At 39.5% G+C, this 18,884-nt stretch overlaps 1 protein-coding gene across 1 annotated transcript; it reads left to right on the forward strand.

The window, feature by feature from the left end:
- Nucleotides 1–856: 856 nt before the first annotated feature.
- On the forward strand, nucleotides 857–13,872 carry LOC104166046 (tropomyosin alpha-4 chain-like). The gene is made up of 7 exons (XM_009705850.1): nucleotides 857–997; nucleotides 2,261–2,378; nucleotides 2,845–2,915; nucleotides 3,738–3,813; nucleotides 4,365–4,427; nucleotides 4,659–4,728; nucleotides 12,946–13,872. The coding sequence occupies exons 2-7, from the start codon at nucleotides 2,265–2,267 to the stop codon at nucleotides 13,026–13,028; spliced, it is 477 nt and encodes a 158-aa protein (XP_009704152.1). The 5' UTR covers nucleotides 857–997; nucleotides 2,261–2,264; the 3' UTR covers nucleotides 13,029–13,872.
- The last annotated feature ends 5,012 nt before the right edge of the window (nucleotides 13,873–18,884 follow it).

The raw sequence follows: 18,884 nt of genomic DNA on the forward strand, positions 1-18,884 counted from the left end.
GGGGGGGGGAAATGGTTTAAGTGATTGCTGCCTGTACCAGGGCCCTTCCGAGATGTAGCCTCTTCTGGTGCCTTCTTTGTCAGCTCTTACATGGCTTGCCTTATAAACAAAACTCGTGGATATTTGGGCATTTCTCAAATGTTCTCATGCTCTCTCTGTGTCAGCTGTCTCATTGCAAATCTAGGTGTGTTTTTGCATGTTTACACTCAAGAAATACTGGGACAATTCTTATCAAAACAGGGCCCTTCCGAGATGTAGCCTCTTCTGGTGCCTTCTTTGTCAGCTCTTACATGGCTTGCCTTATAAACAAAACTCGTGGATATTTGGGCATTTCTCAAATGTTCTCATGCTCTCTCTGTGTCAGCTGTCTCATTGCAAATCTAGGTGTGTTTTTGCATGTTTACACTCAAGAAATACTGGGACAATTCTTATCAAAATATGGCAAAAGGTCATAAATAAAGGATTTGGGATAACATAAAAGAATAGGTTAATTAGTTTGTGTTGAATTGATTTTAAAAAAAGGTAGGGGGAGGAGACTATCATTAGTTAATGTCTGCAAATACAATAACAGAAGATATTTAGGCAACGATGCATAATTCTTTCTGCGCAGTTCTTTCTAGTACAAATTGTACAGTCCTTAATGTGCTTCGTTTAAAGGAAGCATTAATTACTTTTTCCTCCGTTAAGCAATAACTTCACAATTCAATGAGGGCATGTGCATCTTGCTGTATGGGCTTTTTAGTGGATGAAGTCAGAAATTCCTGAAGTGCTGTAAAATGGCACTAGGAGGTACATAGGATAATCTTTTACAAGAGGTGATGTGTGCCTTATTATGAATTAATTTTTGTTTGTCCCGTGCTTAGGCTGAGAGCGAAGTAGCTTCTCTGAATAGACGCATCCAGCTGGTTGAGGAAGAGTTGGATCGGGCTCAGGAGCGCTTGGCTACTGCCCTGCAGAAGCTGGAGGAGGCGGAGAAGGCTGCAGATGAGAGTGAAAGGTGGGTGGGGGCACTCTTGGATTTTTACCCTTACGACAAAGATGATAATTGCCAGGGTGTGGGTTAGGGAGATAAATTAAACCACTCCTGTGTCTGAACATCTGTAATTCACTCTTCCTTTGCCTATATGGACTTCAGTTACAGCTTGTCTTAGGGATATCCAAAATGTGTAGGCTTGAACTCTTTTTCGTGTCTCAGTTGTAAGGGTAAGGTTTAAGTCGGGTAGGGCTTTTGATGTATCATGCCACATCCTGGGAAAACCACTTGGCCCAGCCCAAACTTCTCTATTTGGATGACAACTTTTTGACGGTGCTGTGTGCTCTTGTGCTGTCAGGTGATTCTTGATTTCATTGTGGGTAGAAAATCTCACCTGGAGAACAGCAAAGTGCTGAAAGAGGCTTTGGTTCTCCTGTTGGCGAAATTGGTATGTGAAGGTGAGCAAAGGAGAGAAAAGGAAAGAAAGCATGATAATTCCTTCAGATTTAGGCTGGGATTTCCAGAAGTACTTAATGTAAGTTAGGAACTCAAGATTTATGGCTTTGGAAGATCTTCTCTTTTACTTCTACAAATTGTATTTTATGTCTGTGGTAGTATCTTTTATTGAGAAAGAATCCTACATATTCTGCATATGTATTTCCACCTCACTAACGATGCAGCCTCTTGAAAAGAAAAGCACCTGAGACTCACAGTGCATTGTGAAATAGTTAAGAGAATTTGGGTCAAACATGCATGGAAGGGGCAATATGCAGTGTTTCCTGTTATGAAGGAGTTAAATTTTGCTTATGCAGAGCACAGAGAGCTTCAGTGCTCTAGGGCTTTGACATGGCAGAACTCACAGGAATCTGTTTGGGCCATAAACATATTGCCTGTCAGTCCTGCAGGGGTTGTTACATGCTGTTTCACAATAAGTGTATAAGCACAGATGCCTTTAGTCATCTTATTAGGTCTTTAGAAGCAAGACCCTTTATTTACCTTTCTAAAAGATCAGTTTACATTCAATTTGAAATGAAGAAGAATAGTATAGCTGAACTGTGGTAAGAGCTAAACAAGTTGAATTTTCTTTCTTCCTGAGACATGCTTCTTTCCTTTGAACTCCTGAAGCGTGAATGCACGGGACTAGATCTATGGTGTGAAGAATCAAGTATTTGATGTGCTTCATTCACCTTAATACACTTGTCTAAAAGTCACACTCCAGTAGTAGTAGAGCTGGAGATAAACTGGCAAGCCCTGAATCTTGCATTTCCTGTTTTTCACGTCTTTCAGAGGAATGAAGGTCATTGAAAATAGAGCCCAGAAGGATGAAGAGAAGATGGAAATCCAAGAGATCCAGCTTAAAGAAGCTAAGCACATTGCTGAAGAGGCTGACCGCAAGTATGAAGAGGTCAGTTCTTGAGTGCAGGTCATCTGTTTCTCAAGCCCTTTAGGCTGTGCCTGTAATTACTTATTTTTTTTTCCTCCTTGTTTCCCTCCCCTTTGCCTTTTAAGTTCAAAAGGTCACAGACACCACTGTTTGTGGATGTGGAAGGAAAAATGGGCACCTGGATACTTAAGGGACAGGGTGGCAGGAGATCTGTGCTCAGATCTTGGTACTAAAATGATTGAGAGTATTCCCTGGTCTCTTAGGGAGAAAAATGTTTTTAAGTTGCCTTTTGGTGAATGAAAGAGATGTGTTTGAAAAATGTCAGATAACAAAGACTCAAATGAATAATGAAGATGTTACATAATCAAAACTCAGGTGTCGACCAAAAAATGGAAAGAAGCCCAGCTCCCTGCTTTGTAGGTTCTAGAAACAGGTGATGTGCTGCAGCAACATAATATCCCTGATTGTCATTTGTGTTTTCCTGTAGGTGGCTCGTAAGCTTGTGATCATTGAGAGTGACCTGGAGCGGGCTGAGGAACGTGCTGAACTGTCAGAAAGGTATGTGTTGAACTGCCCAAGATGTGTGTGAGGTGCTACAAGACAACTGTAACAGCATGAAACATTGGCAGTACACTGTGTGTTCAGCTCAAAGCTATCTTTTGCTCATTTACTCTAATGGTTGAAATAAATGATCGACGCCAAAATAAATGTGTTCATATGTGTGTACGCGTGTGTTTTGTCATTGCATGCTGTACCTGCACACTGATTTTGTGAATGGCTTTTGTGCATTTCATGTGTTCACTAACAGCCAAGTCCGACAGCTGGAAGAACAGTTAAGAATAATGGATCAAACCTTGAAAGCATTAATGGCTGCAGAGGATAAGGTACTGATACTAATAAACAGTTTTTAGGTTTAACTGCAACCCGAGTCTTTCAGCTTCCATAGGTGGTTAGCTCACTCAGTAGTAACAAACAAGTCCTTGCTACGCTCTTTACTCTCTTTGCATCTTGCTTTGGTCGTTTTCTTTGGTCTCTTTTTTTGTTTATTTATTCATTTTTTACCTTTAAAACTGATCTCTTGTGCAGCCAAAAAGAAGCTGAACTGTCTCATGTGTAAAGGCCATGTAAATATTTCTGTGTAAGCCAAGGGCTGTATAGATAATTTCTGTCTGGTCGTCGTCTTAATGTACACTTGAAATTGAATTTGGCATCGTAAAGAGTTGCTTTCAATCTGTGATGGATTCAGCTGCTTTTGAGGCCGTTCTTTTGCTCTGTAATTGTTTTCATTTTTCTCTATCTTTTGCCCCTATTTTCTCCTTTTTCTTTTGCTTGACTGAATCTTCCATCCGCCCCTTTCCTGCCTTCCTTCCGAAATAACAGCAAATGTGCTGAGCTTGAAGAGGAGTTGAAAACTGTGACCAACAACCTGAAGTCGCTGGAGGCTCAGGCTGAGAAGGTAGGCTAGAAACTTATGTGAGAATGTGTCCCTTATGTTGTCATCTGGATTGGCCTGTGGGGATTTCTTTATACACTGATGACTTTACAGCATTTCAGCAAGGCCATTGTCAGTAGAAGCAGTTGGACTTACTACTCGGTTCATGTTTGGCTCTTGCTGGAACCTAGCATTCCTCCTAGTTCCAAGTAGGTCAGTATTATTTGACCGCATGTTCTGTTAAGTAGTCTGACAGGATTAAATATTATTTATAGAATGTCCCTCAAAATGGCACTTGTGTGCTAACATTAAATTTCTCTAAATGCTGCTCTTCTTTAAAACTGTAGTACTAATTTCTACTCAAAGTTCACCGTATAGCACTGGAATGTAACTCAAGGGAATTTTGGCTCTTGTAATAAACTCTATATTACCACAGTCTGGTAAGTGGAATTTAGTTATACCCATATTAATTTCTTGTATGCAGTTGATCTATTAGAAGAGAGTCTCGAATGTGGTATTTTTTGGTATATTTAGAATACCTGGTCTAATATCAGCGATCCTCTTTCTAATTACAGTACTCTCAGAAAGAAGACAAATATGAAGAGGAGATTAAAGTCCTGACTGACAAACTGAAGGAGGTAAAGTTAGAGCTGTTCTTTACTTCAATGCAAGTTTGATTCTGTTATTATAAACGCTACTTTGATGCTTTAAGGATGAACACGTCATTTTGGAGACAATTTAGTGTTAAATGTCTCTCCTAAAAATTAGTATCGCCTTATTATTTGCCTCCTCTCATTGTACTTTTTTCCATAAGTACCGCGTGTGTGTTTCCTAAAGTAGTCTGTATTTTATATTTGTCTCGACTTCAGGCTGAAACTCGTGCTGAATTTGCTGAGAGGTCAGTAACCAAGCTGGAGAAGAGCATCGATGACCTAGAAGGTATGGAGTTTTGTTTTTCTCACTTACTATAGAAATACAGGTCTTTTATTCTTGTGTTGGTTTTTTTTCAGTACCCAATTCTACTCTCCTAACTTGTCCTGCTTATGTAAGTGGGTCTACGTAAAGAATAAGATAGGCAAAATGTTTTCCGATTTAGATGTATTGATAACTTAAATGCATCAGGTGAACAGTGTTTTGCTCTTGCCTGTTCTTTCTTCTCTCGTGTTCTCAAGACTTCTTTCATTTTTTTTGCTTTATACTCTTCTTTTTGGAGGGATATGAATGTATAGGATAAATGATTATATGATAAGTATTATTATTATCTTACTAAAAAGCTGATGAAGAGCTGTGTTATGTTTGTAATAATTAGGAATGTAGCAAGCTAACCTAGTTTACTGCTGTGATAAGCGTGGGTCGGGGCAGGCATTTGGTGACATAGACCAGTTGCTGTTTTTCAGTAAAGCTAATAGATTGTATACATAATCAGAAGGACAGCTTATTTAACCTCAGAGTTTGTTTTAAGGCTTTGATAAATCTTTCAGAACTGCAGTAGAATAGTAGAATGTGCTTTCTCCCTCTGGAGAAAACAATTCAGTAGTACTTTTTTAATTAAAAGTTACATGGAGTTTACTATTTAGATGCATTACACTAAGTCTAGGATTTTAAGAAGCTTGATTGCTTGGCATGATAAGCTGACTTCAGCATAAAGGGTATGAAATATCTAGGTAACTGCTGAAAATTTATGATCACTGACTCAGGAAGGAAGCAGAGAAGAAAGATAAGTGTTCAGAAGGAACAAAAATTGCTGTAAGAAACGGAGTCTGACACCCCACAAACCAGAGTGGTTTTAAGGGGCGGGGGGGAAAGTGGTAGAAAATAAGCAGTAGCGTCCTCCTTGAGCCCCATTTTTGGATCTTTTCTCCCTAGCTCCTCTGTGCCTTCCTAACTTGTGTTAAAACAAATATCCAGGGCGGCAAAATGTGGATTTTGCTTCCCTTGTACACTTTCTTTCCTTTGTTTTCTCTATATCACAGGTTGCCCCACTGGCAGTGCAGTTAATGAACTTGTCACATAAACTATTCACTATTGATTTTTTTTTTTTATTTTATTCTTCTCTAATTTTGTAATTTTTGTTTTGTCTATTGCAACACCTCTTTCTGTGCGCTCTTCTCCTTTCCTACGGCTTCTGGATGATATCCCATGCCACCACCTTCACCTTCCATTCTGTGATCACACTCCATTTCCTTGCACACCTCTGCCTTCCCTTGGGGGAATGTTAGATGAGCTATATGCTCAGAAACTGAAGTACAAAGCCATCAGTGAGGAGCTGGACCACGCTCTCAATGATATGACTTCCATGTAAATGTCTTCCCAGCTTGTGCCTGCTTCTGCTTCCCCATCCTCACTGATTGTGCGGTTCTGGCCTTGTGAAATCACGCTCCCTCTGTAGCGGGAGATGCATTCCTTTAGTGAAACTAGGTGTACAAAATACCATGAACAATTTCTTTACTGTGGCAGAGTGTGGGTGACTGTTGTGCCTAGCCTGGTAAATACTCATGGTGATTTTGTAAGCTCCCTAATAAGCTCGTGTTTACTCTTTCATTCCGTATCTGCAATCCTTGTGTCTTGTGGTTGCCCTTGGTTTGTAGCTCTGCGTTTATCGTTTCAGTTCACCTCTGTTCAAGCATTGTCTACCAGGCCCATCATGTTCATGTTACCACAGAAAATTACCTTGGTACATATTGAATTCAGAGTGTATTCTTCTGCTGTTGCAGTTTTTCTCTGGCACAGTTCCTACAAAAGTTTCAAAGAAATTTAGATTTAGCTGTATTCTCTATTAATGACAATGGGAGATGTTTTTCTAAATTTCCTTAACTGCTCTGAAAATTTCAGTTGTTATCACTAAATTAGAAGTGTGGAAATTGATTTTAAATACTTTGCCATTTAAACTGATAAAAGTGACGAATTGTAGGTTGCATCTGCATATTTTGTGGAGGGTAGTAGTAATTTAATTTGCATATACCAAAAATGTGGTAATATCAACTTTAGTCATAAGGAGAAAAATAAAAAGTGTATTAGGCAACAGGAAAGCAGGAGAGTGATCAGTTGTAAGGTGTGACTAGTCTGTCCAGTGTTCGATACAAACTGACTCTTCTTCTATGAACCTAAAACTCTGAACAGAGGTCAGCTATGCTAAATCCACCTTCCCATGCTCATACCTTTCACTTGCATGGACCCTGTACAGTTAACATGGGAAAGAGGAAGAGTTGTGGCTCTCAAGTGCTTGTGAAGTGCGATATTTAGTCCCAACATTTCTCTTTGGAAGCTAACATGATTTCACCAAGGCATAAACTTTGCTCAGAGCTTGAAATGTATTTTGCATGCACCTGTATTTTAAATGTTTTTTCTTTGCTTTTTTCATCCCTGTATCTGTTCTGTACTTACCTCTGTCTCTGTCCCAACTTTTTAGTAGGGGTCTGATGTTGTCTGCTTTGTATGCTTTGATTTTTATTTATTTATTATTTTTTAATTCCCCACACCCCCCCCAACATACGCTTTTGCTCAGTGGCTTATCAAGCAAATGGATTTCTTTTTTTCTCCTCTGTGTACAGAGATTAGAGTATTTCTTCAATTTGGGATGTTTCTAAATGGAAAACAGACTTTAAAATGTACTCTACTGGTACATGAGGACATTACTGTAGCATTCTAGTTGCAGCATGGTGTGATGTTTCTCTAGTAGCAGTCTTGGCATGCTGAGCTCTGCTGTGCTGTTGCTGGTTTTTTGGAAGTCTTTACTGCACCCTTTTTATTTCCTACCTTATCTCACTCTTTCTTTTCATGCAGATAATTTTCTTTGCTTCACTTCTCCAAAGACATCTTCATCGGGTTGGATAAAACATCTTTCCAAGTTTTGGATGTTTCATGGGTTCATTGTCCTGTCTTCTAGCTTAGTTGACTCTATTCCTCTAGCACCTGTCTCAGAACATGCTCTGTTTGTGCTCTGCTGTACAGAAACTCTACATCTCTCAATGTAAAATAAACATCCCAGCTGTATCCCTCTTGCTATTCCCTTGCCTTTTATTTATTTAAATAACTGTTTCAGTTATTAATAAAAATTGCTTTTTTTGCCATTAGGGATTTAAAATGTTTTTGTGTTTCCGTTTTTTTTTCTGCAAACGCTTTTGCCTGAATGTTGACAATGCAAAGCCAGTGATAGCAGTCTATGGGATGAGAATACTACTCTTGGCATTTTGAGGTTAAAACTGACCGCTTATGATCTTAGTTTTTCTCAAAATCTGATGCAGATAAAATGAGAAATAGATGTAATGGGAATTTTTTCAATTGTTATTGTTAGGCCAAAATCTGTAAGGACAGTACTTCCTTGGGGTCGCTTGGTCATGGGAGCATAGCTGAGAGAGGAGTTAAGTCCTTGGCACTAGATTTTTCACTTTATAGTCTGAAATTTTCTCCTAGCTTGGTGCTGAAGACTTCCTGTCTTTTATATAAATGTGTTCATTAACTTAAATATTTGAGACAGATTTAAAGGAGCAGTATCAAAAACTTTAAATTCTTTTTTTCATCTAAGAATAGTCCTTTAGATGTCTTGCAAAAAAGTTTTCCCCTCTTTCATACTTTGATTACTCAGCAAAGACATTGCTTGCTTGTTTTTTAACAACATACTTCTCTTGAGTAGCATGGTAAGATTGGAAGTTCAGCAGGGAGATTTCAGTAGCTTTTCACTCATGCTTAGCTCAGACCTGTGAGCTTGAATTCCAGACTCATGAAAAATGTTTCAGAACTGGAGCAGGAAAATTCTCATCATTACACTAATAATGAAATGATTCTGCTGCAAAGTGGAACATACAGATTTCAGGTTTGAAAGCCTAAACATTGGCTTTAAGCTGATTTGGCAGTGCCTAATTAAGGATGAAGCATTAAATACTGACACCTTGCTTTTTTGTACTCTTATTTGCAACTATAGAGTTTATTGCATTATTTTAACTTAATTTTCTTCACAATTAAAGAAGTTCTTTCCCAGTTTACATTAAAGTGAATCAGTTTAAACTGAATTGATTGCTGATTATGCCTGTCACTGTATACATTGCTAAAGTTCCTAAGTCATCACAGCTAAATAAAGTCATCGTAGCATAGCTGAGTTTGGTTTTAGCTTGTAGAATAATGTAAATGTGGCTTTCTTGTTCAACTTCAAGATTATTCAGCAGTGCAGCCTAGGCTAGACTTCCTTCCCTCCCCAAAACCTGTTTTCCAAATAAGACTTGCAAATGGATGCATCATGTTCCCTCCTTCCATCCTCAGATAACTTTGTCTCATCCCAGTTTTTTATCCCATGACACATGTCCTAATGTTGCTGGCTATGGGGAGAAGCCCAAGTACAGGGTATGTACCAACGGTCACAGGTAGTCCAGATAATAAAGTTCAATAACTTACTACTCATCAATTGAGAGAACAGTAGGTGGGGGTTATACACTGTGTGTATTGCAACTGAAAAGTAAAATGTTTAGTGTGAAGGCTAACCAAATATAGTGGGATGCACACTTGTAAAATGACTGAAGCTAAAGTGGTTAACTTCAGAAATCTAAGGGTTATGGGGAATGTGATCAGCTGTCATTTGTCAGCTGAGCCAGAGTAACTTATGCTACAACAACTCCAACCCTTTAATCTATTGTGTGTTTTGGTTTATTGTGTTAGCATTGTTCTTTTTCCCCTCGATTCCTTGCAATACTGTTGTTTCTTAAGAGAAGTTAAAAAAGCAAAATCCAATGTAGGAACCTGGTAATTTTTAACACAGTAATTTTTGAACATCAGTATTTGAATCTTTCCTTTTCCTTCGAACACACGATCAGCTCTCTGCACTGTAGGGTGATGAATTGCCGGACAGAGTACTAGAAATGGGCCATGCAGCACAGATACTCAGGTAGCTGCATACGGAATTCCTAGCTGGCCTTGCTGCACTGATCTTGACTCCACGGAGCTGTTGTGTCTTACTGCAGCGTATTTCAGCACTCTTGTCACCATTGGACCTGACCTGTGCATTATGGTGTACATCCCTCAAGGTCTGACCATGTACATGAGGCCTGTTGACAAGAGTGCAAGGCTGGCTCTGTCTCATTTACCTCGGCTCTCTGCTGTGCTGGGGCTGAGCCTCTCTGGGTCTGCACCAGAACTTTAACTCCCCACTTGGTCTAAGGTGGCTGCCTACAGAGCCAGCCCTTGGCTCTACCTCTGTGGTAGTTCGCAACCTGGACAGGCTGCCTGTGGGTAATAAAGGGCTGACTGTACACTTGGTAAATGCTTTCCGTGCTTTACCTGGGGGTTTTAGTCTCATTTTGGATGTTGAGAAATACTGTAAATCTCTGCCTCAATTGGGAATTTTCTGTGGTAAAGGTACTGTGGTAGATCGCAACCTGGACAGGTAATAAAGGACTTTTATTACCTGTGGGTAATAAAGGGCTGACTGTACACTTGGTAAATGCTTTCCGTGCTTTACCTGGGGGTTTTAGTCTCATTTTGGATGTTGAGAAATACTGTAAATCTCTGCCTCAATTGGGAATTTTCTGTGGTAAAGGTAAGCATCAAGTTCTTAGTTCAAATTATGTTGTCATGTTTGTGTAACAACTAAATACACTTTGCCAAACAAAGTGAAATTTTAGTCACTCTGAGCTTTTTTTGGTTTGGGGTTTTTTTTCACGTATATGTGACGTTATCCTGATAAGAGAGACAAGACCAAGTTGTTACCAGTCCAGGATCAGGGCTCTGAAATGTGCCCTGGTTTTACTGAGCTGGCTGTTGGGGTTTGGGCTGGGGAGGAAGCTGTGAGGAGTTGCCACCCACCAGACAAGTATGTCCTACTGACCAGCTCACTGCACAGTTTGGCCATTCCTGTGTCCAGAACCTGCAGGGGAAGAGGATTTCTGTGGAAGCTGTTAGGAAGCTTGAGGAAAAGAATCAGAAACAGTAATTTTCATGTAGGGGAATAATCTGGGAGGGATAATAATCAATAGGTCAGGAGTGCAGTTTGAATCTAGGCTATTGAGGAGAATACGGACGATTTGAGAAAACAAGACAGTCAAAAACCATCATGGAACATTCTTTCAGTCTGCAGAACAGCTCCCACTAAATTCACTGTCACAACATAGCTGTGTGGCTGTTCTCTCTCAACATGAACTGTCCTGTCCGTTTGCTGTATTTGAGCAGCACAGGTTTTCATGCTTCCATTTCATTTTCACCGAATGTTTGGGTTTGTTTTCTTATGAAGTACAACTGGACAATTTAAAGGTATCAAAGTGTGTTGATATCAGTAACAGAAGTATGTTTCCCTACCAAAAATACCATTTCAGCTGTCAGATTCCGCAGGAAAGGAGTATGGGCTGAGTCAGACCTAGTGTAGTTGGCTACTAGCATCTCTTCTACCGTTACTTATGCTGGTTGTGACGCAGTTGCTTTCCTTCCACTGACAGATGGGGTTCCACCAAATCTTAAATAGTTTACAAAGAAAAATGGCACTCATAAAACAAATCGTCCACACACTGTACATAAAAATTTAAGCAGGAATTGGTTCTTCTAGGAATATAGCTGCAGATCTTCCATCTTGGTTTGTACTTACCTGTCTCACTGCTGTTCCCCACAACAGGAGTCTTAGCCAGTTCTTCATAGGTTATAATAGTTGTTCCTTGGAGTAGCTATTTAATTACTAGAGTTCTAGAAACGAAGGTAAAATGTTTCTCTGTGTTACTGAACTGTCTGTGGTGTGACCAGTTTCTTTATTAACTCTTCCTTAACTGTTTTCTCTGTCTAATCTGTCTTCATTCTGCCTCTTTTTTTCCCTTCTAACCTGCTTGCTGCCTGTACAGACCAACTCTACCAGCAACTTGAGCAAAACAGTCGCCTAACTAATGAACTAAAGCTGGCATTGAATGAGGATTAAACTTTAGTGTGACTATAAATTGTTTAAAAATGGCTTCTTCCAAATTTCCCTAAGAATGAATCAGTAAATATAGACATAAGCAAGAAACTTAGAAATTGATTTTTTCAGGCTGTTAATTCTGTGGTAAATTAATGGATTAAATTCTCAGTTTCTGTTGGAAAAATGTGAAAATGCTGCTTCTGGATCAGGCTTTTCATTATCTGTATGCACACCTACTTTGGAGTAGTAAGCTCTTTGGCTGTGCAATAGCTCCTTTCCACTTCAGTAAACAGCTACGCATTTAGCTAATGGTATCCAAGAAGTAACAGCCCGCCTTGTAGACAGACATTCAGTTTACCTGACATCATGAATTGGTGCTGAGACTTTTACTAGAACGTGGACGAGAGGAGAATGTTTACCAGGATTCATATTTCCATATTTCAAAACCAACGGAAAAGATACTTATAGCTGTTCTGTTATCTGGAGACTTTAATGCAATAATTTTGCACTACTATGAATTGGGCTTGTATTTGACTTTAAGAAAAAAAACAAAGCCACAGCCCACCAACCAACCAAAACCAAACAAAAATGCTCAAACAAACAAAAAAAGGAATGGGACCTCCATCTGAAAATACCCAGTCAGTTTAAAGGTATACTTGCATTAGTATGAAGTTACTATTATTGGATTCTGGTAGGATGCAGCTCTAGAACATTGTGCTCATTATTGTATCAAGTAAGTGTGTTAAATGACTGTCCTATAAAAGTGTGCATGCAACATAAAGCTACTAACTTTGTTTTTATTTATTTTCTAGACAAATAAATTTCTTAAAGGTCACTTCACTGAAGAAGAGATTAGTTTTAATTTTTTTGTTCTTTGCAAGTTCTGAATTACATGAAACAAAGTATGGATCTGCAAAGAACTTAATTATTTTATTGTCCTACTTAACAAAAAAGAACCAAACCACACAACTAAAACAAAACCACTATTCACCATCCCCCATTCCTATAAGTAAAGAACTTCCAGAACATGCAAGAAGTGTGTCTCTGTTGGCAGTGCATTTTCTTAACAAATGCAGCTGTAAACAGTTCTAAACTTGCGTTACTTGGTGTTTGGTTTATTGATTTGGAATTCTCTTTAGTTGTGTTGTCTGGGGACATCGGTATTTATGAGCATGCACATTTCTTAATTTTCTAAACCCCCCAACAGAAATGATGATCGCATGCCTTCATGTTCTGAATCAGTGCCTCCAAAGAACTGCTATTGATGTTTTAATTTTCTAATCCCACCACAGAGAAAGTGGCGCATGCCAAAGAAGAAAACCTTAGTATGCATCAGATGCTGGATCAAACTTTACTGGAGTTAAACAACATGTGAAAACCTTCTTAGCAGCAACCACATTATTTGTTTTATTATTTTTACACCTGCTTGCCGTGAAACCCCATAAACTTGTCTTTATTTTAGTTCCACCACTGTCACAAAGAACATCTGCTAAATTATCAGGCAGGGGTCAGGGAAACACCAAAATGGGCAAGCCATATGCGGGTTAAACTATATTACATTATGGTTTAAATGTGCCATTTCCCAATAAAGATGTTACCTACACTTTGTAGAGAGTTCAGCAATTCAGTATGCTTAGTCTTTTGAAGAATCCTGGCTGTGGCAGAAAGTGTCCCACCTCAAGTGCCAACTACAATTTTTAACAAGAAGAATGATCGTGTTCAGGAGAGATCAGGTGGAAATGGTGCTATTTGGAACAAAAGGTTCTACTGAAGTCTTTTGTTTAATATCAGACAAGTCAGGAGTTGTCCAGCACAGTAATTTATTTTTATCAACATTTTATTGATCTGGGAGGATTTGGACTTTCTGTGCCTTCTAATTCAATAAAACGAAGGTATGCAAGCAACAGAGAAAAGTGAAGGCTTCTGAAGGTTTTTAATTGTGTTCTTGCAACTCAATACAGAAGTGTAGGTCAGCATTTCACCTTGAGTATTCATTCGATTGTATTTTTCATGTTGAAATGAAAGATTCAATAAATTCAGGAGAAAACATAAATTTGGAAGAGATTGTTTTAAAATGTATTTTATTTGTGTTTGGGGAGGGGGAGGAATTTATAAACCGATATTCGCCTCACTTTTTTTCACACTTTCTTTGAGCAGTTTTAAAAGTATACCTGTATGTAAACATTGTATAATGATACAGAATAAAATGCACATTTTAGGACATTTTTTAAATTTTGCTCTCCTGTGTTTTGTTTTTCATCACATTAGCTTTCTGTGTATTGCTGTGTAAAATATGCACGTGTGCAGTGTCTCTCATCAGGATACACTGTTAACACGTTGCCTTTCAGTCTGTTCTGTGCCGTTAGGCTGGTGTATAAAAATGCAGTGGTATGGACTGATGTGGATCTGCAGCTGCTAAGAGGGGCCCTTTGAGGGCCATATTGCAGGAACCTGTCTCCATCACTTGATTGTATTCCCAGATGAGCAGAGAATGCAACTATCACCGGAGGGACGATAGAGCTTTCCAAAATTACACATTGTTGACCAAAACTGTTCTCGGTAAGATGATTGCAGAACTCCCATAGACTTCTGTAGGAAATGAGCCCTAGAGGCTCTTGGAAACACTACCATGTATTTCTATATCCTACCTGTTAATTTACATCAATACAGTGATGACAAACCTTCGAAAATGATCTGTCAAGTTCACAAGAGGTCCTCTCACCCAACTTTTCATTACTGGTTGCTGATTTCTACATGTGTGTATATCTTTATCTGAATTACGAGGTCTGTCAATGACCAACTTCAGAACTTGAAAAGTAATTCTTATTCCTTCTTTTTCTATCGTATATTGCTGAAAGTTGATGCTGTCCATCCTTCTAGCAGGTAGCTAGGTGGAAGACAGGTATAGACAACCTTCCAAATCATCAAAGAATCTCCATTAGTGGACCCTTAGCAAGCAACTGAAAACAAGTGACTTTCTCAGCAGCTGATGTACTGGTGAAAGGGTAAAGTAATACATCATAATTTCAGGTTAAATGGGAGTTGGAGCGGGAAGATGTACTGGTGTGAGTCTCTGGCTTTTTTTGATTGTGTTATAAAGGGGAGAACTTAGTAACATTACAAGCTTTTGCATGATTCATTGGCTGCTGCCCAGTCAGCCTGAATGGAAAAGATGAGATCCCTGGCTTCACCTTTCCCTTTAAATGTTTCTGGGAAGCAAAATATATGTTACAAGGCTGCTACAGTACCTTAAGCTTGTGCTGGAGACCAACAGTCTAAAGCTCCAAATAACAGTTGTGCAGAGGTAAGTTATTCTAATCTCTCTCTCCTTCCTTAGCACAAGGATGAGATGCCAGGTAATTGGGCTCTAAGAGTTCAAGCTTCCAAGTGCTCGTGGCTTTGAGTGGTGCTGCTGAAGTCAGCAGGGCTGCTTCTAGTAGGAAGTGCTGTATGGGTAGGAGTTTGTGGGGCCGGGCCCAAGGCCACCCAGAGAGTTGGAGTCTGTGCTGGGAGCTGAGCAGAGGAGTTCCTGGCACTTGGCCATGAATCTTGCACAGCTGAGTGTGCTGCCTGTTCCACTGGATTGCTTTTATGGTCCCATGGTCTGTGGTGGGGTCCTAAACAATGTGTCTCAGTGAGGTCAGACCCTTTGTTTGCTGCTTAAAATTGCTTGCTTTCCCGGAGACCACAAACTGCTTTGTGGTTTGGGGAATCCAGATTCACCTCTTACTGTTTGTAAGGATAAGGGGGAGGCTGTAGTTTTAATGTCTCTTAATAAGATCATGTCACCATTAATAGGGCAAGCATGTGCAAGCAAGGAGATAAGAATTAATCTGAAAAAAGTCTGTTCGTAGATTAGACTACCCTGAAGTGCACTGTTGCAGATGAATCCATAAAGCTTCATAATAGGTAAATAAAAGCTTTCAAGTTCCAAGGAGAGCTGAAGGGAGCAGCGAACGTAAAGGTGAATCACACCAAGTGGCTTCTTTTGCTGACTAGCAACAGACACATAAATAGGTGTATGGATGTATTTGCTGGAGCAGAAAAATCTGTTTCTACCATGTATCATAAGCCACTACGCATTACGGATTCTTTGCATGCAGTGCCTAATCAGACAAAACTCAGTGAGGACAGAAAGCATTGGCTTGTAAAAATAAATAAATTGAGCTCCAATTTAACCCCATTCCAAACAAATGGGAATTTCACCCTTTTGCAGCTACTTTGCCTGAAATGTTACCTCTAAAAATGTGTTAAATTACAGAACCCTGCATCGTTCAGCATTCCCCAAGACGTGTGTCTTGGTTTGCAGAGCTACTCACTCTTTTCTTCAATGCAAAAGCACATTTGGCAGTTTGAAATATGCCATTATTGTGCAGCCATGCTATGTAATTGTCTTGGTTGTTTTGTGAGTTGTCTTCTTTCAATGAAATGAGTAGTTCTGAGAGCATCAGAACTGGCAAAAGCTGCCTTCTTGCAGATTCATGTCTCGTGGTTGGTTGTAAACTTGCAATGAATTTTTTTCCAGACATTTGTGTTGTCTCTTGCTCCCTCATGGCATTTCTCTGATGTCTAATAATATGCAAGGCATGCTGCAGGGTGTACTTTTCCTTCCATCAGGATGCTTATAGGCATGATGGTTTCTTACGTTCACAAAACTTGCAGAAGTGTAATTTTCCTTTTAGTGTTCTGTGTGGTCAAAACTAGTAATTCAGTTCAAGAGATGTTGAATGGGATGAGAGACAAGTGTAGGAATGACACATATAAATCCCTTTTGTTTAAGAAACAAAGCTAAAGCAGTACCCTGCACTTATAGAGCACTGCCTCTTGGAGCTTTAGCACCTGAGTGAGAAATCTGAATCGGTACGGTATTATGCGTATTAGCCAATTTTTACTGTCATTGATGCTACTCAAAATCTGGGTTAAATTGGCAAACTTCACTGTACTGTCAATATTGTTGGAATATCTGTTACACTGGGCTATGACTGGCGTAATGTCTGTTAGTGGCAGCAAAAGAAGAAAGTGATTAGCCAGCTAAAACATTTAAGAACAAGGAGGGGGGAAATACTTTTTGCATGGCTCAGCACTTGGGAAAATAGAGTGGGTTTGCCTCAGGTGTTCATTTTGATGTTTGGCTTTGTTTTTAATTTCTGAGTTTTTTCATAATAAAATGGGAGCATCAGTGAAAGATTAAGTGGGAATTGCAGCAAAATGATCAAAGCAGTAGGGAAAATAAGGCTAATGCTTTTTATCTTCATGAAGGTTTTTTGAAAATGCATACAGGAATAGTTCCTTTTAATAGAGGGAAGCTGTGTAATTTACTTTGTTCAGTGTGCATTGTATTCTGTCCAAGGTATGGAAAATCTGTATAAGTTTGCATAATCTTGGCCTCAGTTGCAAACCTATCTAGTTTTGTGTAAGTCATAGTCTTGCCAATTTGGAAGCCATTGCTGAGAATTGCATAAATGCAGGATACCACTCACAATGACAGCAGCTTAGTCAGCAATCTAGATATCCCAGTTAGATAATTTATATGAGAGCAGAAACAACGGGAAACAGAAACAGATAGAAGTCTTAGGCACATAAAAAACTGTTCCTTCCCATTTGTTATTTCTTGACTCATAATGCGCTGAAATGAAAGGACATTATGTAGGATTTGGGATTTTAATATGGCCTTTAAGGGCACCTCAGCACTGGGGTTTTTCCTATCTCTGGTTTGAGGAATGGCTGGATAAAGATGAAATAGCATCATGTTCATTAAAAAAAATAGAGCCGACACCAAAAAAAAATTCCACAGACCTAGCTGCAGCTGACAGTACCACATGTCATAACATACTGGCATGCACGGCTGTGGGAACGTTTCTCTCATTTGTGTACAGCAACTATAGGCAAATCATGGGTATAAAGGGATGAAATATGTTTGGGGCTGTGATCCTATGAAGTTGAATGCCTTCTGTTCTAGGGCCTGACTGTGATCTGCTTCTCAAGATTACTCCTTTCATTGATGTTGTTTTCATTTTTTTGCCCTGAGATTCAAACAGAAATGTTAAGAAAGTATCCGTGTAGTCTGTCTCGGCCAAAGCTCATGGCAACTGGTGTTTCTTTGGATAAAACCTGCAAAGGCCTAACACCTAGTGTTAGTTGTCCATGCCCCTGAGGAATGTGATGCAGGTCTGGTGTCTCTACAGTAGAATTTGTGAAAGAAGAATCAGGAAGGTGAAACTGCAAAGCTTTGGTAAGTTGTTTCAGCTTGCTTAGGACACATTAGTATTGATATTAATATGGAGATCTGTGTAAGTTTCCAGTTTAAAAATAGAGCATTTCTTTGCAGGCCCACCAATAGTTTGCATGTTTCTCTTGACAAGCCTACTAGTTGGAGAAATAGCCTGGGAAATGCTTCAAAATCTTTCCTGGATTATGGTTTTCTGTGGCCAGCAAGGAGGAGCCTGCCAGACTTCTTTCCACTTAGTCTGGATTGCTGTACTACTTGCTTATTTGTTCGTTGTACAGCATAGACTATGAAATAGGCTAAAGGGATGATGCAATTTGTGAAGGCTGTCCAGAAAAAAAAATGTACCTAGAAGATGAACTAGATGAGAAAGGAGCCAAAAGGGAAACCATAAGATAGAGTTGCTCCTGGGGGCTAAAGGTCAGTCAGGAGGGTATAGACAGCATGAAGGTGATCTACAGAAGAATGAATCCTTCCTCTCTAAATGCTACCGTGTAGTTATGCCTTGTCCTGCTTCTGTAGCCTCTGCTTGTGTTCCTGCAGCCACGGCTGGCAAAGTTCAGGTAGCAGCAAATTCTTTGTCATTCTTCATCTGGGTTTAAAGTACAACATGCAGGAGCTTTTCCCATAAAAATCAATAAAAATCCTTTCTGTCAGTGGTTCTCACCACACCAGCACAAATTTCTCTATGCTAGGACTTTGTTATCAATTACCTTAACCAGGAAATCATGACACACACACACAAAAAAGAAGACAAACCCACCATTTTCTGTGCTTTTCAACAGTTAGCAAACGTAGCAAATGTGTGTGTGCTTTTATTACACTCATATGCAGCTGTGTCAGCGTGCAAGGCATTTCCTGGAGATTAACTGGGTGGGAAAGGTTGTGGATACAAGAGGCAGCCCAAGGGACCCAAACTGGTTGTTAATCCATGGGAGGCACATTGTTATGAGACTTACTGTTGTAAACTGAAATAAAAAGCACACAGGCCTGTATGTCTCTGTG

Source organism: Cariama cristata, unplaced genomic scaffold (genome assembly GCF_000690535.1).
Source record: "Cariama cristata isolate BGI_N322 unplaced genomic scaffold, ASM69053v1 scaffold31338, whole genome shotgun sequence".
NCBI lineage: Eukaryota > Metazoa > Chordata > Aves > Cariamiformes > Cariamidae > Cariama > Cariama cristata.

What these genes read in the sequence shown, in the direction of transcription:
- LOC104166046 (XM_009705850.1), top strand. Translation starts at nt 2,265, where the DNA reads ATGAAGGTCATTGAAAATAGAGCCCAGAAGGATGAAGAGAAGATGGAA. An exon ending in CGTGCTGAACTGTCAGAAAG is followed by an intron (nt 2,916 to 3,737) that starts GTATGTGTTGAA and finishes CCGAAATAACAG; the next exon opens with CAAATGTGCTGAGCTTGAAG. An exon ending in TGGAGGCTCAGGCTGAGAAG is followed by an intron (nt 3,814 to 4,364) that starts GTAGGCTAGAAA and finishes TTCTAATTACAG; the next exon opens with TACTCTCAGAAAGAAGACAA.